The sequence below is a fragment of the Crocodylus siamensis genome, chromosome 5 (genome assembly GCF_052110815.1).
Source record: "Crocodylus siamensis isolate JL-2025a chromosome 5, ASM5211081v1, whole genome shotgun sequence".
Lineage (NCBI taxonomy): Eukaryota > Metazoa > Chordata > Crocodylia > Crocodylidae > Crocodylus > Crocodylus siamensis.
The window spans coordinates 178,606,550-178,632,417 of record NC_143399.1 but is presented as its reverse complement, the minus strand read 5'-3'; the positions used below and the strand labels follow the sequence as shown (position 1 = coordinate 178,632,417).

The 25,868-nt window shown below is 39.6% G+C and overlaps 1 protein-coding gene across 10 annotated transcripts in view; it reads left to right on the top strand.

Annotated features, from left to right (window-relative positions):
• NEBL (nebulette) overlaps positions 1-23,692 on the top strand; it is a 488,546-nt gene extending 464,854 nt beyond the window's left edge. For 8 of the 10 annotated variants that reach the window (XM_090047283.1, XM_090047284.1, XM_090047275.1 and 5 more), the window contains 2 exons: positions 6,648-6,763; positions 17,830-23,692. In XM_090047283.1, coding sequence (XP_089903409.1) covers positions 6,648-6,763; positions 17,830-18,006 — 293 coding nt within the window. In that variant the 3' untranslated portion in view covers positions 18,007-23,692. Of the gene's footprint in view, positions 1-6,647; positions 6,764-16,393; positions 16,454-17,829 lie in introns of all 10 variants that reach the window. The other 2 variants (XM_090047278.1, XM_090047281.1) reach the window with 2 other exon arrangements.
• The last annotated feature ends 2,176 nt before the right edge of the window (positions 23,693-25,868 follow it).

Here is a 25,868-nt window from a genome sequence, read left to right as displayed (position 1 = left end):
AGAAATGTGTAATTAACTAACTTCCTTAATGATCCCATAAACCATGGGTAGGCAAAATATGGCCCATGGCCACATCCAGCTTGCCAGGCCATTCTATCTGGCCCACGGAGCCCCTAAAAAATGTATATTTTTCTACTCCTGGCTACCTGTCAAAGATGACAGGAGCCAGGGCCAGTAGGGCCCAAGGGAAAGGGGATGCTGGCAGGACTCACCAGCAAGGCCAGCCTGGCCCCGCCCCACCCCGTCCCAAACCCCTTCCTGTGCCCACCGCCTCCCACTCCCAGCCGGAAGTCTCTGCTTGCCTCAGCTTTCATTGCTTTCCTGCACTCCTGCCGGCCAGTCTGGCACCACATGGCCCCTGGCTGCATGGCTGGATTGGGGAGTACGGTGCCCATGCTGGTAACTAAGTGCCAGGAGTAGAAGGGGTGTGTGTGTGTGTGTGTGTGTGTGTGTGTGTGTAATGAGGGAGAGACTGTATGTGTGTGTTAATAGGATGAGTCTCATGTGCACAACCCACCATACACATGCACCCCCCCTTGCACTGCCATACATGCAGACCCCCAGACCCACAACCCCTCACACATCCCAGCCACCCTCACACAGCCCCCCAAAAACCCTATACCTACCCACACACTAAAAGCCTCCAACAAACCTATACTGGTGCCTGCCACCCCTCACAATATACAAGAGTAAGACTTCATTTTAAGCCATTGTGCAATCATCTATGTACACTACATGAACACATGTACACCAGGACAAAAATATTTTTGATATCAAATTAATCTTGTAGATGTTAAATTTTTAGAATATAATTTGGTATTTTTCTGGTTCTGAGATGGAAAAACCTCTTGCGGAAAGGAGTATTTTTGGGGGCAAGGGGCGGGACTTCTGGTGGCAAAGGTCAGGGGTTAGGAGGCAGGACTTCTAGTCACAAGATGGCGACCAAGGGGTAGGGAGACCAATGCAGCCCTCAACAGCTTGCCAGAAGTTGGTAAGCAGCCCTCTACCCAAAATAATTGCCTACCTCTGCTATAATCAAAAGGATGAAAGGTAACTGAACTAGCTGTTAGATCTAAGCGGGAAAAATATCTTTGTTTGCCTATAGTATCTTGTTACCATATTCCCACTTTTGTTGCCAAAGAAACTCATAAACTTCATAAAGTTTTCTGGGAGCTGAAAATTTCCATTGCAGTAGATTTCAACACCATGCACATTTCTTTGTGCAGCTTTCTTGACTTCATCTGTAATCCAGCCACATGTTAAAGCAATTACTGGCATGATAAAACAAGGGATAAGCCAAAAAGTTATTCCACAAAAAAAATTGTAATAACTTTATGGCTGGTTCCTATCGGGCCATCAATTGAAATGTGACTAGGGGAGCCCTGTCAGCTGATCGAGGCTCCCAGTTTATCCCCTTGGATAAGATTGACTGAATTAAGGGTGATCATGCCTATGGAAGCAAGTGTCAAATGAAATGGACTATTTTTTGGTTATTTTTCTGAGTTTATCTTAATGAAATTCAGTTTGTGCTTGAATATTTCCAGTTAACCAATTCCAGTGAATCCTGCATAGGTGGACAAAAACAAGCCTCGTCAAGGCTCGACTCTCTTACAAACCATGTTTAAATGAGAGATGAATAGGCTCTCATTCTTTGAATATTAACAACCTTGGCAATTGTGGTCATGACTCTTTACCTTCCCTTAAAAAGATGACTCTAGAAAGCTACAAAAAGTCATTCATGTTATACTTGGTTTTGAAAGAATCCCTTTCAGGCCCTCTTTACGTGTGTAGGTAAAGACACAATTGGATCTAATGCATGATCCACACAATCACACCTCCTGCCATGCCACGTGCATGGTAGAAGGTGTGATTGTGAGATTACGCATTAGACCCAATTATGACTTAGTGCCAGTGTAGTGGGGAGCCTGATCCTGGGTTCCACCTGCATCTGCAAGGAGCAGGTTCCCATGATCCCCTGGCCTGGGGTTTTCATGCTGGGCATGGAGGATCCCTGTGGGGATGAGTGTGGGGGCAAGGGTGGCTCCCCATCTCTGCACACATTCCTGGGGGTGGAGGGTAGTGGGGCACATGCCCCCAAATCTGTTCCTGCTTTTTTGGTTCCCAAGCAGTTTCTCAATTTAGAATGAATGGAAGAAAATATTCTTTCTATATCTGCAGAAGAAGTTACAGCTTTTAAAAGCTGAATTATCACTTCAATAGTCTCTAATGGATCCAGGTGCTTAAGTGACTTCTATCAATTCACTGGTGTGACTTTCTTTTAAACCTCATCAGAAAACATATATTTCTTGAATGGTTAACCCTTAGTCCTGAAATTTATTATAGTTGAAATTATGGAGGGGTGACTGCTGGTGCCCATGTCATAACCAGCTTCTCTGCTTCAGGAGTTCAGGACTGACCCTGATGCCAAATATTGAGAATATTGACAAGATGATGAACTGGAGATATTGCTTGATCCATTATTTTTTTTTAATACCTGTAATTTAACTCTGTCATTGCGTATTTCTCTTTTTGAGGTCTTGGTTCCTTCCAAATTTCAACAGCATCAGCAATAAAACTGCAATTTCACTGCACTTTTTTCAAGGCTACAGTAAAAGGCTTCAGGGTAGTCACCATACATTCTACATTTCTCTTTAGCCCAATGTTGAGAACTTTGGCTATGACAGTTCCATCTATTTTGTTCACAATTTTGTTCACAAATTATCATCGGATTAGGCCAGTTCTCAATATATTGGTCAAAACAGTCAATTACTGAGTTCCATCACATGTCTTATGGGAGAGCTAGTTTGGTTCCTTCTGCTTTCTTCAGAGCAGCTGCTGCAAAGGCTTGTCATGGAACTGTTTTGCAATTTCAATATTAGCCTTTTTTCTGGAGCCCTGAAGTCTTCGGCTAAGTGGTGGGTCGAATGAGTGTTGCATCTATATGTTATTAGCTTGGGCATTTCTTCACTTCCTGATTTCTTCTCGTCTTTGATACATTTGCAGCATTGTGACAAAGCTGCATGCTTAGAAGTGTGATTTTTTCCCAAGTTTGTTATAATAGCTTTTGCTGCTACTTCTTGCAAGTATTCTGCTGTGTGTGCATTTCGTGATGTATCAGTTGTTTTTGCGAGGTAGACAGTCTCTTCTTCTGTTGTCACACGATTACATATTACTGGAGCATTGTGGACATTGCCTCTCCCATCAAGACCCAAGTTAACAATTTTCCCCTCTAGACTTTTTGCACACTGTTCAATTTGTTTCTCTTACATTTTATCTAGCAATCTGCCTGCTGTATCTGCTCTGTTGGGTGGACTATATCCTGGTTGTAATAACTGAACCATGTCAATAAAGTGTGTATTCTCAACCATATGGAAAGGACAGTTTGTTGCATAAATGAAAACAAACCAAGCAATTTTTTCATCAATGAGAAAAATTGTTGATGTATGAAATTTTGATGTATTCCTGTAATCTGCAGGTTCTTATTACAGACTTGTGTATGGTTGTTTCTGGATGGAGATTTTTTTTCTTTTTGCTACAGGTGAATACTGTGAGACACACATTTGACTGGAACACTGGTATCATTAGCAGATAACTCTGAAACTGTAGACAGTGATGATGATGTTGAAGATGGATAGTCAGAATCCTGTACATTAAGGATTAAGGGTGGATCCTCTTGAACAAAAGAAGTCAATGCAGTCACTACAGTACTGCTTATTTAGTATTACTCATTGCCTCAGTACTGCTTTAGAAGTGAAACTGTAAAAAAAGAAAAAAGAAAAAAAAAGGCCTATTTCAGCCATTATTTTATATCACAACTGCATTAAAATATGATAGTTCCATACAGTAACAAATACATTTTTGCTCAAACATTTTAATGAAAATTCAAGTAGTCCTGAAGTCCACCCAAAAGATACAGACAGGGAAGACAGGGAGTCCTTAAGAAAGAAGTATGAAATAAGCAAGTTTATTAACCTGGAGATCCTGCATGTTCAGACATGTTCCATTTATCATCTTCAAAGTCTTTAAATCAGCTTCCTCCTGAGAAGAAGCAGTTCTCATGATGTTTCATTTGGGCAACCAGGCCTTGCATTTCTTTGTTGCACTATTTGCATTTTGCACACATGCCTGTCTTACTCGCAGGTAGAAGAACTTCATTAAAATATTCCCAAATAGGGTCTCAAGGCCTGACAAGTCTGCTGCCATGATAGGTTTTTCCTTCTTCCATACCATTCCCTCACTAGATCTCAAATCAGTGGAGAGGCGATACTCTGAAACTTATCCTTCAAGACTTCTGAAATATTCTGCTCAAAATGATTCTCTTTTGTTTCTACTGCCTCTTCTTCCTTGCATTTATCTCCAGGCTCCTTCTCTTGCCCAGATCTACTCCAACCCCAACAATCCTCTATTCATTTAACTTCTTGGACCTTTGTACATTTAGAGAGAGGTAAGGGCTTGAGTCTTTGTACCCAAACTTGCAGAGAAACAATAGGGCTGATGGGTAGGTAATCAGGTCTGTTATCTTTCATCTCCATATATTGCTGTTAATGAGGATGTTGCCTCTGGAACATAAATCCACAGTTTGAGAACTGAAACTAAACATCACAGAGATGATTGACGGGCTCTTCTAGACCAGGGGTTGTGAACTAGGGGTATGCATACCACCAGGAGTACTTGAGAAGGCCTTAGGGGGTATGCAAGGGCAGGTGGGGACAGAGCACTACCACGTAGCATTCTGTGCAAGCGCCACCCACCCGGGCACATGCAGAGGAAGCTCACATACGGCAGCGGAGGAAGCTCACATACGGCAGCTGCCGCTGCTCTGCATCCGGCCACCCACCGTCCCCTCCCAGATTGGTGACCAAGGGTACACTGCTCCACATCTGGCCACTGGGGGGGTACAATGATGCAAAAAGGTTGAAACCCCTTGTTCTAGACTGAGCACTGAATCCCATTGGGTAGAGTGGTTTTCTTTAATTTTTAGTAATTTATAGATGAGCTTCTGGGAACCCCATAAGACTGGGTCCCTAATATAGTCCATGGCCTTTCGTGACCTATTTCTAAAATTTCTAAAATGGTTACATGAATATATTGTCTCAAATGCTATATAATTAAAAGTTATAATCCCTATTTCATGATTATATCTTTGAGCTTTAACACAAATTAAAGCTATCTTTATATAGGTTTATTTTTTTAAAACAGCATGTTAAAAATAAAAAATATGATTAAATAAACAAAATCTGATTTAAATAAAAATCCAATTTTTAGTTTAAAAAATAATAATTGATTTTTATCCACCCTGTCTTTCATCAGATTTTGATACAATAAACTATATTATATTGTTGACTCGCCTGCAAGATCTACAGGATTGGCAAAGTCTCAACTAATGACAATACCAACAAGAACAAAAAAGGGTGTGGGAGAGAAGGGAGATGGTGAGAAGAGGGTAAAGGAAAGCTGAGGACAAGGAAAGGGGCAGAAATAAAGATTTCCAATTAGTTAATTTTGATTAATCTCTCGTGGATATTGATAGGATCAGCATAAACTAATTGATCAAATTTCATTCATAACTGCTAAACATTTTCATCAGTCCCTATGCAATAAGCCTCCTTTGGTAATTAAAGACTTTCATATGACTGTTACTGCTGAACCCATACCCCTATCTTAAAGACTGACATAAAGCCAGGCAGCTCTGCCTTGCAGTGGCAGTGTACTGCTTCCCATCCTACTTCATCATTACTCCCAGTCTCTTTGTTGTATCCCTGATGGCATATCATGGAACCCCAGGGTTCTACAGAACACAGTTTGAAAGCTGCTGCTTTGGCTATAAATGAAGGTGCTTAATACTATTATTAAGAATGTATCATTTAAACAGTTTTACTAAAATATTTCAAATGTATTTTAGTGTTCAGTTTTATAATGATTATTTTTTAAATTAAAAAATCAAAGGAACTCTGTGTCAGGATATTCTTCCCTACAGCCTCATCTTAGGATAGTTTCAAAGTCCCCAAAGAACTAAATAATTCAGAATATTTTAATGTTGTTGCATCCAAAGTGGTCAAGTTCCTTGAGGTCTTTTAAGCCTTTTTGCTTGCCATCTTCTTTTCAGTTGCATGATGCTAACCCAGGGGTTCTCGACCTTTTTAGACTCAAGACACCCCTCCATGACTTCTATGAATTGAGAGATGCACTGTTTGAAAAAACGAATATATTTATTACAGTATTTATCTCCTTGCAGTGGGGCCAGGCAGGAACAAGCCTAGCCTATGCTTACCTGCGTGTCTCTTCATACCTGACTTATCTCTTCACACCTTGTAGCACCCTTCAAAGGATTTTCCTAGCACCGCAGGGTGCTATAGCACTCTGGTTGAGGATCACTGTGCTAACCAATGTTCTGCTGCAGTTTGATTTTCACTTCACTTACACAAAGCTTGTTTTTGATGTGTATGTTGTTTAAAAAAATTCTATACTGATTTTAATCACCTGTCTTTTGGAATATGTATCCCCATTTGCATTGCAGATTCCTAGTCAGGAGACCAATCTACAGCTACCAGCAACTACTAAGAGAAGTTGCATCAAAGGCTTGACATGGGAATAATGGAATAATTTTAACTGTTGTGGTAATGTTTCCTTATTTCTTTAATACACAGCCCCTGTGCTTCCTGGGGCATATCAGCAAAGTCAGTCACAAGGGTATGGATACATGCACCAGACCAGTATGTCATCGATGAGGTCATTGCATTCCCAGCCACATTCAGCAGGCCTGGTGAGTACTACTATAAATTAATCATTACCTGAGCCAGTGTCAGAGTCCTGTAAAAGTAAATGTATTGCTACCCTTGAGGTCCAGAGTTGGGAATCTTTAGAAATAATCATTCTATTGGATCCCTTCAGGTTGTTCTTGTTTTGAAATCAATAAATACTTCACTTGGTGTTTTTAGAGACTTCTAAATGTGAGTAACATACAAAAAGGATTAGTTTTAGCAACAGATTTTATCTCAAACACTGAATGAGGGGAATTTTAGGTGTGTGCTCCAAAAAGCAAATAAAATAGCGTTATCATTCATAGACTTAAAAAAAGAGAAAATATTGATCTAGCATTTTTTTCCAATGAGGTTTTCATTTCTTGTTTGTTTTTTCAACCCATTTGGCCAATAGACCCAAGGCACTTTAAGAGAATCTGTAGTTCCTTCAAGTTTTCTTTTAAGTTCTTGGCATTTAAATCTTCCCTCTTAGGAGGTATAGCTAGACACAGCATTTGATACTTAAGTCTGACAAAAATAAAATTTGGGTTTTGTGCATTTTCTTTTTTGGACTTTATGTTTTTAACATTCTTCCACTGTTGTTTAACACTTCCTACAGTGATAGTGCTTATGGGCTGAACAGATACAGTGATAGTGCTTATGGGCTGAACAGAACTACCGTATTTTTCGGACCATAAGACGCACCTGACCATAAGACGCACCCAGTTTTTAGAGCAGGAAAACAAGAAAAAAAATATTCTGAACCAAATAGTACCGGTATACTAAAATATTTATTAAAATAAAGCACAATACGGTAATATTTAACAGCGTAAACTCAACAGTGGTGTTAAGAACCATCATCACTTCCATTAACAAATGAGGAAAGACTTAGAGGCTCAAGCACGTTACCTGGTACCGTACCTAGCTGCCTCCTGTCTCAACGTTCTAATCCTGTCAGTCTGTCAGTGTCACACACACACACGCAGGGGAGGCGTGCGCTGTGCCGATCATGTGACCTGACTGACTGACTGACATTGAGACTCCAGGAGGCGGGACTTCCCTCACACACACAGCAATCCACAGCATGGGAACGGCAGCGGACAGCGGACAGTAAGCAGGCACATGGGACCGCAAACAAATGTTCTGGGGTACCACACCTTCGGACCATAAGACGCACCCTCGTTTTCCCCCCCACTTTTGGGGGGGAAAAAGTGCGTCTTATGGTCCGAAAAATACGGTACTTGTTTTTTACCTTAGAAATACCAAGAGGGTCAGCCGTTGTGTCCTCATGCTTTGCCCAGAGACTTGTAGGATAGTTCTGAGGCTGTATAATTGTTAGCTCTGATTCTGTAATTAGACATAGAAGTGAATAAGGAAGTCATTGGTAAATCTAGAGATGACTAAAGAAACTGATCCAAGATCCTTGAGCTGCAGACATGGCAAATAGCTCTGGGAGGAAGGAGTAGATCCTGGTGATATTGGATCACAGCTCTTTTTCTTTCTCTATTTTGCCTCCATAGTGAGGTGAGTTTGCTTGAAATAACAGATGCATAATCATATATCATGAAACCATTGGGTGCAATTCAGTGCTCAGTCTCCCAGGTACTGATGTTATCACATTTCTTCAGATTGGACTGAAGGTCTCCTTCAATCACTTCTTTTGACCTCCTCTAGAGTGGTCAAGTTGGGAGTATAGAACTGATTTTGGGAGCCGGTTGTCAGGCATCTATATGACATGTCTTGTCCAATGGAGCTAGTGCCATATAACACTGGTTTAGATGCTGGTGATGTTTGCTTGTGTCAGAAGGCTGTTGTTCATTCATTTGTCTTTCCAATTGATACAGAGGATTTTTGAACATATTACTCATGGTAACATTCCAAGACTCTGAGGTGTTTCTGATATGTCATCCAAGTTTCATATGCATACAACAGGGTAGGGATGATAACAATCTGGATGATTAGAAGTTTGGTTTGAGGCCTAATGTCATGATCATTGAAGACACAATTGTGGAGACATCTAACAACTGCACTGACAGATTTCATCTGGTGTTAAATATCACTATGTTTACTTTTTGAAATAGGGAAAATGTTCAACAATCTCTAATTGTAGTGTGTGGAGGAGCAGCTTGTTGGTTGGGGGGGTGTACTGGTAAAATATCTTGTTTTTTGTGAAGCTGACAGTAAATCTAAGAATTTCATACACTTGACAGAAGTAACCGAGTAGCCTGGAGTTCTTCAGCATCAAGATCAGAAGGTCTTAGTTATCTTGGATTTGGAATGTAACAGGTTGATGGTAAAGAAATTCCTGTTCATTCAGTACTGGATGCTGACTCGACATGAAAGTCCATCAGCAATGAGATGTTGGTTAGCTGTGATATAGATGGGAAAGCATACTGGTGTAACAAGCATCTTTGTTTGATTCCAGTTCTAGTTTCCAAGCCATTCTTTAGGATGATTCTTGTCACATCACCATGAAGAAGTCTGATAATAGTAATAAATTTTGGTGGTGTCCAAATCTCATCAGGATCTTCCACAAGGCCTCTCTGCTGATTGAATCAAAGGGGTTAGTCATGTCATTGAAGGCCACATAAAAGATTTTGGTGTTACTCTCAGCACTTCTCTTGCAGCTGTCTAACTATGAAGATTACATCTATTGTATCTCTGAGTGGTCTGAAACCATACAGGGATGCAGGTAGTATCTCCTTCATGAAGAGGGAGAGGAGAATGTTTATTGAGGAGAATGTGGGTGAGAATCTTCCCAGCTATGGACAGGAGTGCAATACCACAGCAATTGCTGCAATCTGATGCATCTCTTTTCTTGAATATGATTACAATTCTGGCATCTCTCAACTCAGTGGGGATCTTTTCATGTTTTCAGATTTTCAGAATGATGTCATAAAGTTGGTGACACAGATTTTTTCCACCATGTTTATAAATTTCAGCTAGTATTCCATTCCATTAGGACCACATCCTTTATTGTTCTTCATCTGCTTAATGGCTTTCAAGGCTTCTTGATAAATTGGTGGCTCTGCAAGGTAGTCCTTAATGGGGGTTGTGAAATGGCTTTGATGGTACTGTGTTCAACATTAGAATATTAGGTCAGAAACTCTTGAAATTGTTACTTCCACTATGTGTTTATGGTAGAGTTGTCTTTAAAAGAGTGTTGTTCCATCCTTAGACCTCAGGTGCACAGCTCCTTATGTGTCTGGTCCATAGGTAGCTTTGACTGCACTGAAGAAACTATGTATGTCACAAAAGTCAGCAAACTTTCAATCTTTTGCTTTGTCCTATCATCACTTACTTTTTTGCTTTCAAATTCCTCTGGGTCTTGGCCTTAGTGTGGCAATAAATATCTTGCTAATGTTTGAAGCTGACATCATTCTCCCAGACTTTAAAGGCTTTCTCCATTTTTTTTCCATCAAAGCAGTCCTGGTGTTTCTTTGTGGAGAAGCCTAGATATTTTTGCATGCCTCATTGATGCCTTTCTTGAGACTCTCCCAGATGCTGATGATCAGTGATGTCAAGATTATCAGGGTGGTCAAGGAATTTTTCACTAAAGCAGTGCTGGAGACGATTGCTTTTAGCAATCTTTCAAGCACTTGATATTGAACCACTTCCATGGTTGCTTCTTTTGTGCACATAACATTGGGTAGATACAAATGGACATGATGGAATATACGGATACTAGCACCTGTCCCTGTTGCCATAGGACTTGCTATTAGGAAGGAGGATGCCTGCATGTGTGCTCTTTTAACATGGGGATGCAATTCCATATCAGAAACTGCACAATACTTTGTGAGAAGAAAACCTATACTATGTTTTTGATTTTGCTTCAGCCCTCATGTACCTTTGCAGCCATTGTGAAGTATTCTTGTTTCATCCACCTGCTTTGCTGGTGAGGATTTTTATTTTCATTTTTGAAAATAATAAAGTCTGGAAACCTCACTCTCAACCTTGTTGTTATGGGTGGTTACTGGGAGTAGAAAACTCCAGACAGCATCACTCTTGAGGTCATTTGTAGCACAGAAGCCTCTTCACCTAATCTTGCCCAACTCATCATCAGAAGCAAATTCCCCACTGTTCAACAGGTATCAAATGGGACATAGCCTTGTGAAAAGCAAAACCTGTCAACTCATCTCCACTGCTACAACACTCAACACCTCTCATGATGAACCCATCCAAATCCACGAATCTAATACATGCCTTTTCCAGAAGGTGAAACATCTTATCCAGTGCACCAGAGTGCCTCATGACCATCTTCATTATTTGATCTACACCAACTACGTGGATTAAACTTGACAGAAACGATGCACCAGAATGAACTCTGAGAGGACAAAGACAAAGAAAGACTAGTAATAGTAGAGTTTTATGAAGTAACCGTTCCCTTTTTGACCTCATTGTCCTTGCATTCAAAAGTTTGCCTAATTTTGTTGCAAGCATGTAGTTAGTCCAATAAAAGATATCACCCACAAAAATCATTGCCTGCCACATTATTTGTGGACCATCGCAGCTACAGCATCACTCCAACGGTACCAAAACATGGAAGATATCTAAATCAGCTGCTTAAAATGGAAAATCCACAATGTAAAGAAAAAAGAAGCCAGCCTACACAGTGACATCTTTCTAAGCTTTGGCAACAAACATAACATCACCCTAGGGAGACTCATCTGCAACCTTCTAGCAATGCACACAACTCCATATATGCAACACAGCTATGCAGGAGGACTGTAGAAAAGCTGAGAAATGATTATCTGATTGTGAGGGAGTGGGGCCTAGGAGCAGCCTTGTACTCCCTAGTGCCCCCTACCATCACTCAAGGTGATTCAGCACCCTCTGGTTCTCGCCCGCCACATCTTTGATGACAATTAGTTCAGAAGGGAGCCTGCCTTTATCCCCTAGTGAACAGTGTGAGTGTTACCACCCCTACTCCGTATGGGGTGCCTCAGTGCACCCCTGCCTTAAGGGCAATGCGTGCCTCCTACCTCCCCTTCAGCACGCCCCAAGCCTCGCAGCTGTTCTCTGGACGTTGTTTGGTCCCTTGCCCTCTGGCGCCCTCTCTGGCACCCCTTTGGGCCTATCACACCCTGGTGTCCCTCTCTGGCACCCCTGGGCTTACCAAACTCTTGGCACCCTGAGGCTGTCCCGCCCCGGCGCCCCTCTCTAGAACTTCTATTGTTACCGGTGCCCCTGGGCCTGGCACGTAGCCGCTGCCCTGTTACTGGCGCCCTTGGACCTGGCACGTAGCCGCCCTTGGGCTACCACTCAGCCCGCTGCCCCTTTCTGGGGCCTATGCTGCACTCTCCATGCCCGCTGCCCCCTTCTGGGGCCTATGCCGCGCCTCCCCACGGCTGGGGCTACAACCCCCATACACAGAGCGCTTCTCCGGCACTCGTCTCGCTGTGCCACTACTCACTGTGCCCCCACTGGGCACTGGGAACCCTCAAGCTACTGGGGAGCCCCCATGAGGCCTCCTCACACCCCTACAGCCTCACCTGGTCTTCTGGTCTAACCATAACACAAACTATAAGCCGAGTGGCTGCAACATAACCAGAAGCCTACCGGCTTATAACCCCGAAGCTTGTTAGTTGTGGCCTCTTCTAGCGTTCTCTCTCCCCTGCATCACTGCAGCCGTTCAAAGTGGTCAGGCTGTGGCCACTGACCCAGGCTGCTCAGCTCATCCACAGAGCTCCTGCTCCTGTGGCTGCCAAAGGGGAACTGCTCTTGGGCCCAGGCCTGAGCTGTTATAAAGGGCCCGGCCCTGCCCCCTTCCGGTCACCTGACCGGCTGGTTGCCATAGCAACCCGCAGCTGCACTGCCCTGTTGATTGACAGCTCTGTTACTTACTTATCTAAGGCACAGGACACCTCAGTGCTCCTGTGACACTGATCTATACCAAAAGGCATCAACTTAAACAGGATACCTGTTCTGGTCTCTGTATCTCCAAAAGGATCTTGTATGCAGTTCTGGTCTCTGCATTTCCAAATAGATGGAGTAGAACTGGAAAAGATAAAGAGAAGGAACACCAGAATGATCAGGGGTATGGAGCAGTTTCCATACCAGGAAAGATTAAAAAGGCTTGGACTCTTCAGTTTGGAAAGAAGGCTGAGGGAGGATATGGTAGAGATCTATAAAATCATGAAGAGTATGGAAAAAGTGAACATGAACTGTTAATTACAAAGTAATTGGAATACCAGAATACTAGAACTAGGAGGCACCAACTAAAATGAGTAGGAGACAGGTTTAAAGCTAACAAGATAAAGGTCTTTTTTATAGTGTACATAGTTAACTTGTGCAGTTCATTGACACAGGAGTTGGTTGAGGCAGATAGCATAGCCAGGTTCAAAAAGAAACTAGATAAATTCATGGATGAAAGATCAAAAGGGTTGGAGATGTTTCCTTTTTCATCTCTAAACCAACAATGGTAGATTCTAGGGTGGGTAATGAATAGAGAATAGATCACACTAGATATATCTGGTTCAATGCTCTCCCTTTTATAGCATCCAGTCCCCAAATCCAACAATGAAATTGTAATAAAACCAGCAGACAAAGGTGGAGCTATAGTCATCCTCAGCTGTCAAGACCACATTAATAAGGCCAACAGACAAGTCCCTGACACCAACTACTATAAAGAATTTGAAGAGGACCCTGCAGCAGTATTCACTCTAGAACTGGAAAATATTATCATATCCTTTCCAAACCAGTTTTATGAAAACTACTTCCACTAATTTACAACTCTCTTACCCCGGGAACTTTCTATAGCTCCCAAAGAGTCACAGACAAGGTAACCCTGGGAGACTCGTCATATCCAATTGTGGCACCCTCACTGTAGAGGTATTGGGATTCATATAAACTATCCTGAAACCACTTCTCACCCAAAGTGCAAGTTTTCAACAGGATACAACATGCTTCCTCAACAAAATCCAGAACATCAGCTGCCTCCCTGATAAGAAGGCCAGACTTGTCACCATTTTGTGCATTAATATCCCACATGATGAAGGCACAGCTGCCTGCCTGAAATATGTGTGAGAACAGAGAGTACACTCAGATTTGCAACGTTTCACCAATCATCCTCTTCATCCTAATCCACAATTTCACTTTCAACAGTCATCACTTCCTCCAAACTGTGAGCACAGGGATGGGCACAAATGTGGCTCCTCTATGCCAACCTTTTCTTGAGCTACCTGGAGAAAGAATTTCTAGAAAACTGCACCATTAAACCTGGACTATACCTGCATTATATAGATAATATGTTCATCATCAGGACTGAACATCTGATCAGTCACTTATTCATTTCCATCACAGATTTAACAACTATCACCCCTTGATCAAAACTTTCCCTGGAATACTTGAACACTAATATCAACTTTCTAGATGCCACAGTCCATATCCAGGATGGCTTCCTACAAACAACCATATGCAAACAACCCATAGACTAACATACCTGTCCACAAAACTACGAATCGTCTCGAGCATACCAAAAAGCTGAGATCTACAGTGAGGCCCTCAGATACCATAACAAAAATCTTTGCCTCTTCCATAAGTTACTTTAATGTATTTTTAAAATACCTTATTCAAGTCATTTAGGCTTGAATAATTCTCTGTTATATAGCCCAGACTACATTCTAAAGTGGTAATTAGGCACCAAGTGTTTATAGGATTATTATGGAGATTTCTCCTGACAGCCATTTAACACCTAATTAGGTGCTAAGGTTGTAACTTTGGGTTTCACAGCAGCATTAGGGCCCTATGAAAATTTTTTAAAGTCATAAGGTGTCAGGTAGACTTTATAACTTTGCCCTACTGTGATGCAGTCAAGGAGGCTTCAATGAGTCACACAGGTTAAAAAACAACCCCCCTCCCCCAAAAAAAAGTCATGGTTCCAGGGGGCTGTGCTTCTTGTCAAGGGACATGCTTATTAAATGTTTTCCTTGTGGAAGGAAAGAAGGAGATGAATTCATGGCTACTGAGCTTTTCATAATCAAATGAGCTTCACAGTAAAGGTGCAGTAAAAAGATAGATAGTATACACAGCAAGAATGAAGTACTGTTTATAACAGATTTTCCACATAGCCAATTCTATAGCACCTGGTATTTAACCACAAGTTAATTTTCCTATCATTTAAAGCTGTTTTGTACCTATCGTTCACTCAGAAGGGAAAGATGATACAAAACAACTGATTCTGTACCCAGTATGATAGTGCTAACAAGAGCCCCCTTACTACAAAGCTGTGGTAGGTGACCTGCAGGATTCAAATGGTCCATATAGATGTTTCTGAGGTCACCGGCAGACATTAATATAATCACATGATTGGGATATAAGGAATTTTTTATGCCCAATCCTTAAAATCATGAACATGCCAGGCAGGATACACCATTTCTGGGATGGGACATAAAATTCCTTAGATTTGAATTGTATGACTGCCAGGGTGTACAGCTGGGGATCAGGGAACTCCCCAGTTTCTCAGTTGCACATGCTTTTTAAAGGTTCATGGCACTTTCAGGTTGCCAGTGTAAAGAGAGCCTGGCAGCGGGACTCCAGTCTCTGATGCTGGTTCCCAGGGCACTGTCAAGTTGAAAGGTGAGTCTTTCAATGAGCAGAGGGCATCTGTGTCCCAGGCTCTGATCCTTCCTCCCGCCCAATCCTGATAATCAACTGAGTGTTGGGCTCAAGCAGGGGATGGTCTCAAGTTCAGGACATATGCTACTTGTTCAGCTTATGGCACAATACAAACCAGCTGCAAAAATGTTTCACATTTAATTTAGAACAACTTAGATTCATAGAAGTTTGGGTTAGAAGGGACCTTAGCAGATTGTCCAGTCTGATCGCCTGCTTTGGGCAGGAAAGAGCACTGGGGTTAGATGACCCCATCCAGGTGCATGTCCAGCCTCCTCTTGAAGATCTCCAAGGTAGGGGATAGCACCACCTGCCTTGGAAGCCCATTCCAGATTCTGGCAGCCCTTACCATGAAGAAGTTATTCCTGATGTCCAACCTAAATCTGTTCTCCATCAGTTTGTGGCCATTGTTCCTAGTTACTCCAAGGGATGCCCTGGTAAACAGAGCATCTCCTATTCCTTGCTGATGAATTTGTAGGTGGCCACAAGGTCACCTTTCATTCTTCTCTTGTGGAGACTGAAGAGATCCTGGTCCCTCAATCTTTCCTTGCAGGGCTTTGCCTGCAGGCTCCTAACCATACAAGTGGCCCTCCTCTGAACCCTCCTCTGAACTTTGTGGTTGATTTGCCATTTTTCTGCACCATAAATTGGCTGAATATGTGGCATGTTACGATTTATCACACAACATTTTAATCACATGATAGGTCAGCCAGGGCTCTGGATTGTGAAATGTCCAACTGTGATAAATGTATTTGCCTGGCCTGGAATATCACGACCAGTTTCCTGTGTGTGCTGGCATCCATTTACTCAAAGATTCCTAAAATCACCACTTCAAAACCTCACACATTGATACAAGGCACAGTTTACATTTTCATTTTTAAAAATATAATTAAACCTGAACATGAAGCAGCCTCGTGTTATCTTCCCAGATTGGAGGCAGGCTCTTTAGTTTAACTCTTAAATTATAGAGTTGATCCTACTGATTTGTTTTGGGGGTTTTTTTTGCTAACATTAACTGTTTGTTTTGTTGATCATTTTAGCTAAAACATCCATCTTATGTTGCTGGTTATGATAGACATCAGTCATAGAATCTTAGAACTGTAAGTGGCCTAAGTGATATCTAATTTAACTTTTTACACCAGTGCAGGATTTGTTTTTTCTAAACCATCCCAGGTAGATTTCTGTCCGCTTTGTCCTTGAAAAAGAGCTGTTACATCAGTGACCTGTGACTCTTGAGTTACCTGGCTTCTCTACCTGAGAGAGTGGTAGGAAAGAATAGTGAGAACTCCCATGAGCTTTTAATGAGTGGCTCCTGTGGCCTCCAGCCAAAGAAAATTTGGGGAAGGCTCATTCTCCAGATAGAGTATAAAACTAAAACATGTTCTAGAAGAATCTGGGGAGAATCTATTCTAAATGAGTGTGAAGCCAGAGTGTGCAATTCAGTAGACAACCCAATATTATATAAGTATGAAACTTTTTTTTTTTCATTTTGGAAGGAAGAAACACTGTGCTTGCAACTGACAGAGGAATAGAAAAGACTGAGGCAGTTAATGATGGTAGTTTATACTCCATTTGGATTTACATTAAAATGAGACAATCCATGGATGTAGATGTCTGCCATTCATTAAAAAAATATAATTTCAGCCTTAAGCATAACCTGAAGGGTACCCCTGCTAGGAACAAAAGTAATCATAGAGTTTCCTCAAAGACAGTGAAGAATAATAAACTACCAGCTCTCAGCCTAAAAAGTTGCATGTAAACAAAATTTTGCTCATAGACATGCTTACAAAAACAATAAAAAATCACAACATTGTGCCTGAATACACCTTAAAATTTGATGTATACATGAATGATAGTAAAATATATATTCATACAGATATATACATAGGCATCTTAAGTCTCATCCATTCTTTTTTTCCTAAGGGAAGAGCATATGTTAGATAACTTGAGGTAAAATCCTAGCAAGGAAGAGAGAGTTTATAGTTATGAAACAATGTAACAGGTTAAAAACCTTGAGTTAAGCCTGCTTGGGAGTTATCCAGACAGGGAGCAGAAACAGTACTATGTGGCTCAGATGGCCAGCTATACATAAAAAAATGAATCTAGATTAACAAATAACTGAAGCAACAATTATGGGGAATATTTTAAGAGAAATGTGTTAGCCTGAATATGTTTGCTGGAAGAGTTGTGAGTGTATTCATCAAAATCACTATCTCTTTTTATCCAGAATTTGTTGAATAAACTATTTGGCATGAAGCGTTCACCCAATTCCTTTCTGGGAGATACCTCTTGGATATTAAGCATTATGTTCTCTTTCTGTATATGCATTTGAACACTATAATGATGCAAATTATTAAAGATTCCCTTCCTTCCTCTTTTTCTCCCTCCCTCTCTCTCTTTTGTATGTTTGCAAGAGGGAGGTGATATGTCATTCTGTGGTGGGTACTTCATGGTTTGGCTTCTTTTCCTTTAACAGAGAACATACAGAGCTATGTATGACTACAGTGCTCAAGATGAAGATGAAGTTTCCTTCAGGGATGGTGACTATATCGTCAATGTGCAACCAATTGATGATGGCTGGATGTATGGTACTGTTCAGAGAACTGGAAAAACAGGAATGCTTCCAGCAAATTATATTGAGTTTGTTAACTAGTTTTTGTCTCTAGTCCTTTAAGCTTTACTCAAAACTTAACCTTTTGAAAAAAATCAGAGAAAACTTTTATGACCACACACTCATTACTTTGTCACTGTTATAACAGTCCACATTCACAAACATAAACCAACATACTGGTCCTTTACTGAAAAAAAAAATCAACAAGAAGCTTTGAGCTTGAAAACAGCATTGCTTAATAATAATAATAATAACGCTCTCTAAAAACATCATGTGGAAGACTGGTGTTGCTAATCATGTAAAGGTTTCTGTCAATTAATTGTAAAGGAGAAATGTCTTTCCCATAGATATAAAGAGGTTCTTTCTCATTTAAACATAACCATTAAATAGATTCTTTTCTTATATCACTTTGCAGTCACAAGAAACTTAATACTCTTAGTTTAATAACACTTTCTAATAATGTGAAAGCTCTTTAACATTTGAGCAGTTAATATGCGAATTAAAATGATAAATCAATAATTTTAAATAATGGCGGGTAACATACTGGTAGAAGCCCTACTGCCCAGCAGCCTTATACATAACTTGAAAGTCTGCTTTGGCAGTGAAAAATTCTCAACTCCCACTTGCCCACACAATTTCATTCATTGCTGGATCTTCCATTTGCTCTCATTCATGACTGTGACCTTCCCTTCTGTCAGTTTGGCTTGCTACCTAATTCATCAGTTGTGACTGTTCCTTGACTCATGGCATATTGGTATCTTCTACACAGAACATTTCCCATAGGCACTATCCAGAGTGGAAAACCTAATTGCCACCTCTTCTATTTCCCTTTAATAATACTTAGCATTTAGATAGCAGCTTCCATTAAAGCATTGTACATGCAATAGTTCACTTCACTTCCTTTATCCTTCTCTGTATTACTGCTGTAAATAGCCAGTCTGGGGCCCACATGACATGTGGCAACATGAAACACACAGCTACATTCCTTGTTCTAACAAGCGACTAACTTAATGGCAACTTTGCTGACAAGCTGATATACCCACCTCTGCTGCATCTCCATAAGCAAGTTGAGAGGAACTCTTATTTTGTACTGAATTTCAGTCCAGTGGCATACACCTTCAGTTTCTTCCAAAGCTTTGTCTCTGTATATGTGAAGCCATTTGGTTATCCCAAAATGGGCTATACCCATACAAAATGATTAATGAAAGACAAATGTAATTGACCTCTGCTGATGCTCCTGCTAGCACCACAGGAATGCTAAGCATACAACTGTTCTACCAGTTCTGTTCAACTTCCTTCTTTACCTAAGGATAAAAAAGGAAAGCTATCAGCTGGGTTTTTTTTCAGGTATTTTTTATCCTTAAATCTAACAGAACCCTTCATTCCTGCATAAAAAGTCTTCAGATTTTGGTACTAAACCATAAATATTATTGTCCCAAATTTTATGCAACTTCATTACTTCTCTTCTACTTTACACTACATTCAGACCAAGCTAAAGGAGAAAAACAGTACCAGCTGCAATCTTTCTGGCTTCAATTTTCTAAGGCATTATCAGGACACTATCTAGAATGCAGCCATATTGCAGCCATTCTGATTTTGTTCCTGATAAACTGTAAGCTATTTTTTCCAGTGCTCCTTCAGCTTGGGGTCAGGGTTGAAGTATTCTTTGGCATCTCATTAGTCAGATGCAACAGGTGAGATGCTTTATCACTGAAGTTCCAGTCCTGAAAAGAGAAACATAGTGTCAGACACTCCATCACAAAGCCCCATTGACTTTAACTGGACTCCTCTTGGATGCTTTGTTCCTGCCATGTTGTTTTCCTTACTGGATTTGTCTAAGTCAGAGGGAGCACAAAATCCTGTAAAACTTCATGGGGAATATGTATATGTGTGTTTAAGGAACACATATGGTTGTTTTTTTTGTTCTGATGGTTCATAAATACTCATGTATTCAGACGTGAGTTAAAAATACTAGCCAGAGAGCTGCCATTTGAAATTTGGCAAGTGTGCCAGTGATCTTGTATACATTAGATTTACAAAATAGAGACTAAGTTATACTATATTTTTAGAGAGTTTTATATTTCTGGTTTCACAAAGTCACCAAGCTGGCACTATTTCATTTAACAGAAATGAAGGAAAGCAGTAAGTATTCATGATGGGAGAAAACCCCCCAAAAACAAACAACAGCCACCTCTCACCCCCTCACGCCGAAACCCTGTTAGTGCTAGACAGCTGCCAGCTCTGCTTTGCGTAATATTTAAAAATAACAAGTTCCTGCAATTCCACTGGGTAGTTGACTAGGGGGCCTATCCAAAGCTGGCAGACAGAGAACAATAACTTTCAGTCATTATGTTTAAAAAATATAGTAGTTAAGTCCATAAATATTGAAAAGTAAGTGGGGTGCCTATATTTTCTTGTCAGAGAACTCATTTTAAGGATGATGCTTTTAGGGTTCAGGAGCATGTCCTGAGGTGGTTAAAACCAGGAAAAATAACTTGGTAAGGATGGGACTTCTTTTGTTCCATAGATAGGCCTGTGTCTGCAACTACACTGTGCTTTTAATATTCTGTGGAAGACAGTGTGAGTTTTGCTTAGGGAGCAGCTGCAGCCACAGGCCCTTATCCTTTATTGTTGACTTCCATAACAAATTTGCTAGCTTTTCAAGTCAAACAACTTCTTTCAAGCTGCTGATACTTTAAGCCAAGCCTAAAAGCTTTCTGAAAAGCAGTCTGGTTTTGCATCAGCTATAATCACAAGTCTTCAACAACAGATACGAAAATCACACTTTATGATGGTTGGCAAATTTTTCTGATGATGTCTGAGGTAGAACTGGATATCACTTGCTGTTGTGCTGCTATATTAGCTTTGTAGTGCTGACAACGGTAAAAATAAGTTGTCAGTGTGCTAAGCAGAGATAAATAAAAAGATGCATAAGGTACAGATATATATAGTATCAAGTTGCTGTTTTTAGTGTCTTAAAAAAAAGCCCATAATCACACTAGCATTCTTCACATTAGCTTGGAAGATAAATATTTAGTATTGAACTCTGTATGTATGTTAAAAAGGAAATTCAGAAATAAATATTTTATGAAATTAGAAGACTTATGTTATGCTAAGCAGTGGAAATAAAATTATCTTTTTGAATTTTGAATATTCTATAGCCTGGCAAAGTATTTAAAGCAATTTCCAAAATAAAAAAGGTCAAGAAAACAAAACAGTATGTGAATCATATTTCTCTTGAGAATGGTATATCATCATAATTACTGATTTCTGTTTAAAATAATGAATGTTTAGCATTTCTTGTAGTGAAATCTTTTACTAATTCATGTTCATTTAGCTTTTATTTTAATAAAGAACAAACTAAATTCTCATTACAGAGCACTGTTATTAGCAGGGTTTCTCATTACTCAGAATGAGTGTGCCCAGTTAGCAAAATCTTTTGAGACCAAAATATTTTCTCTACAAAATCTCACCTGAACACCCAAAATTTGCAAGCTGTTTCTTACAAGGAGTTTCTTAAGCCGTACTGGTATGCAGTGGAATGTCAGGATAATTCAGTGCAAAATACTGCTTTTTCATCCTTAAAATAGCCAACAAGCAGGGATAGTGAAAATCTAGTTCTAGTTTAACAGTGTTTCAACATTACTTTTTGTCTGTTGCTTACATAGGCACATCTCACTGGAGAAGGAAAGGACCTGTCTAAAGAGGAACCTTCTATACTTGAGAGTTCATTCATCTCTAAGGACATGTCTACATGTCGCCTGTTGGAAGTACTAACGCACAGCGCAGTACGGGTGCTTACTGCACCATGCATGTGGCACACAGGTAAATTTTGCCGCTGTGTCACTGTAATGGCATGCTACACCTGGCGCTACACACATGATCACTACATTGCCGTAGCATGCTGTACAGCAACATAGCACATTGCATATGTAGACGTGCCCTAAGGGTTACAAAAAGAAAGGCACTATAATATGCTATATTCCTTTATGGACACATATAAAGGTAACATAGTAAATAAGATAAAAATACACATAAACATACAAAAAACAAGTGGTGCCTTGTAGCTCATTATCTTAGTTGCCCATTTACTTGCCCATCTTTTTTTTTCCCTAAAGAAAGCTACAGATACTTCAGCTGTAATAATCCAGTACAGAAGATTAGTATTTAATATTGATGAAATGGGATTCTCGTGATTACATTTGATATACCACACACCATTTAAACTGATCAGGTTTTGACAGGAAATCATCAATACATTATATCCTTGATAAATACATCTCTCCTAAGATATCCTTGGGGATATAGAAGGCCTCAAGCACTGAGGATGCCATTGATTTTAGTTTTTATTGTACAATGACTACACATCACGTTATGTTATAAAATAGTCAAAAACACAAAGTGGCAGAATGTGGAATGAGAAATAAAATCTGTTAGACTTTAAGTGTTTTGAATAGCATTCTACATTAAATATGGAGCAAGCTTTAGTGACTAAATATTTAAATTGTGTCGTAAAAAGGGCAACAGATGCTATCTAATGGTAGATCTCCAGACTACTGCATACATCTGAGTGTTTTGTGCTGGCAGAGGCAAAATTGCTGGTGTGAGTTAAAAGAATAAAGCATTCTGCAATGCTTATGCTGTAGGAACCCCCAGCTCCAAATCCCTCTCTGGAAGAAAACTTGTAGCTATTTTCCTTCCTTACTTTCCCGCACTACAACCGTATACTGAAAGGAATTCATATGCTTTTTTGTGTCTGATACATAGAATTTACATATTGTACTTAAGTTGTAATCCGGTTGCTGTTGAAACTCTTTTTTTTTAATTTTTAGGGGGAAAAGTAAGTTATACTGTAGCATTACAATCATGTGTACTTAGTATTACATATTACAAGTCGCTAGGCCAACAGAAAGCAGCACTGACTGTATTAATATTGATTAGCATGATGTGGAAACACTCTCAGCTGTTGGTTTTTGCAATGTGATATAAAAAGCAAAAATGAACCGCTGTGCAGTTTGGCATATATTTGCTTTAAAGTGTGTAAAGTTCTAGTTATTTTGCAAAAATGTACTTTATTTGGGAATATGCTGTTATGAAGGAAATGTTTGGTTTTTTTCCAAAGGATGAGAGTTATTACCGGATTCTTTGATGTATTGCTATAATTTGGCTTTTGTTATGCAAAAAGTTAACACCAGCTATTAAAATATATTTTAGTAGAAATGCTTTAATTCCTGTTTTTTCCCCTCTACACTGTGAATCTTTAAGCCTTGGTGGACTAGAGCAACATCATGCTGCCCAAGCTACTAACCTATGCAAGCTAGTTCACATTTTAGTTGTCACAGTGGATGTAACATAAAAATTTATTTTGCATAACATGATATGGCATTCAAATAAAATAGTAAACCCAGCACTATGTATGTACTATATTAATAAACAACATGCTTCAAAGCTACCATACCCATTAATATAGTTTATAAGAGTTAATTATTTATTTCTTTAACCGAGGATGCTTTACATTTTTCAGACATAAATGGAAAATAGGCCATAAATATGGCTGAAATCTGGTTACCAGACGTGTTTTCCTAAAATAGCACTTTATTTCAGAAATGCACTCTTTTTAGGCGATGAATATGCTTTCTTCAGACTGTATTTGTAACCCATCAACAGCACATTCATTTTACATTTCATCTCCCTTGGTTTGCTTAAATAAATATAGGTATTAAGTAAATGGAGTCCTCTGATTTTACTCATATTGGTTTACTGGTCTTTGACTTATCAGTTGGTTAGGCATGTTTTTATTACAGCATATCACTAACCAAAATAAATTGAGTTCCTGGCTTGTTTATGGTAATTTCCATTAAATCAAACCAAGTGTCTTTGCTCAGTTTAATTTACTTATACTAGTAAATTTCTTTAAAAAAATCCAAAAATACTTTTTATTAAAATAAATCACAATATATGCTATATTTGGAACTGCTAATAACATACAGTAATAGATTACCTTTGACTAATTGTGTATTACTTATTTCTGTAATAAATGTGCAGCCCCATCCTCTGCAAGAGAACCTTTTAATTTTTAGCAACTATTATTCTGAAGAAGGGGAAGAATATAAAATTCTATTAGCTATGGATGAATACAAATGAAACATACAAATAGAGAGTAGTTGGTGAAGTCCAGCTAAGTAATACATTTCCCACTCTATAGCATTTCTTGATAGGAACATATGTTACAGTTTTCTGTGAAGTTTCATTATATATAATACATTGATTGCTCACTCTATAATGTTTTTTTATATATTAGGCATGTCCCTGCTACAGCCTTTTATATTGTAGCAAACATCAGTTTTTAATATGAGCTGCCAAAATAAACTTCTAGTCAAAGTGCATTTTACTTGCAAATCCTTCTGTTAAAGCAGCTGGAACACCAGATTTTCTGTCTCTGTCCTATATATATCCATCAGGCAAAGGTTCTCATCCTGAGACATGCTGATGTTAAGTCAGTGGAATTCATCAGAGATGCTCAGCATCTCAAAAAATCATGCCTTTTTTAACAGCAATATCGGTTGTAATAAATAATTGGAATGAAGAAATTTCAGTTCTTCCTGTCTTCATTGTTTCCTTGGACACCCATTATTAAAGCCACCCATATTACCAGAGGACTTTCTAGAGCAGTAGTTGGCAGTTAGAAGGCATTGGTACAAATCCCTTGAACTATAGAGTGTGAGGGTATGTTTTAATTTTTCCTTGGTTCCTGTCTTTTATAGAACCAGCTTCTTTCTTTCTTCTTCCATTTTGTATTAGCACAAATACTTGTAAAACCATTCTTAATATTTAAAGTATTAAAAATATAGGATCTGATTCAGAAAAAAACATTTCAGTGTGTGCTGATAGCAATGGGGCTTTAGCACATGCCTAATGGTTGGCTAAATAGGAATAAGCTTAAGCCAAGACTTAGGGGTACAGGAGAAATGACTCTTAGCAAATTTTTAATTCATTTTTTATTGTTTGGGGCCTTGCCCAAAATTTAGTTCTTGGTGTTTCTGTGCAGCTGTCACAGTGAACAGTCTGGCTGCATCAATATGAAGCTCAACAGAGGCTAAATTACCCTCCAAAAAAGCTGAAAGGTAATTTTGTGACTCCAGGGGTACTCAGTCTCCCAATACGTTAGAAGCTGGTTTTTTTTAAATTCTCTATCTGTGGAAAGTATAGAGAAAATGGGATTATGAAAAGGAGGGGGGTGCCTCAAAGGGCAACCAGTGCTGCAGTGGTGGCTGCAATCTTCCTAGTTCCAAGCACATCATGGCCCCCACAAGTTAATCTGTGCCACAACTGGTTCCAGCTTCAGCTGCTCTCCCAGGTTGTGCATGATGCTCAGGTCACAGTTAGACATGCTGGTGCCCTCAGTTCCCTGCCATTTCAGGTGCAATCAGCAAAGACCTCCTATTCCTGAAGAAGGGTGATTGCACTCAAAGGCTTGCAGATAACTCAGTTGAACTAATAAAAGATATCTCATCTACCCAAAGAACCTTGCCTGCCAATCTTTCTCATACCTTTTAATAGCAGAGAATTCAAAATTAATTATACAGGGAATTACAATGTATGCTGCAGGAAAATCCCTACTGATTTCAATTTAGTTTAGCTTCTCAATGCAGGGGATGCATTAAAAAATTGACAATGCTGGTATTACATGCACTGCTATGTTTTCCCAAAGGGAACTGAACACTAATGAGGGTATAGAAACTAAAAGTCAAATAACAACTGACCATATGATCAAGGATTAATATCATGTTATAAAATTATTGTACAGTAACTAATCAAAATGAATGGATTTTCCCCCATTTAGAAACATTTGTATACAAGCAAACTAAAATACTGGCCTAAAACATAAATTTCAGTTTATTATT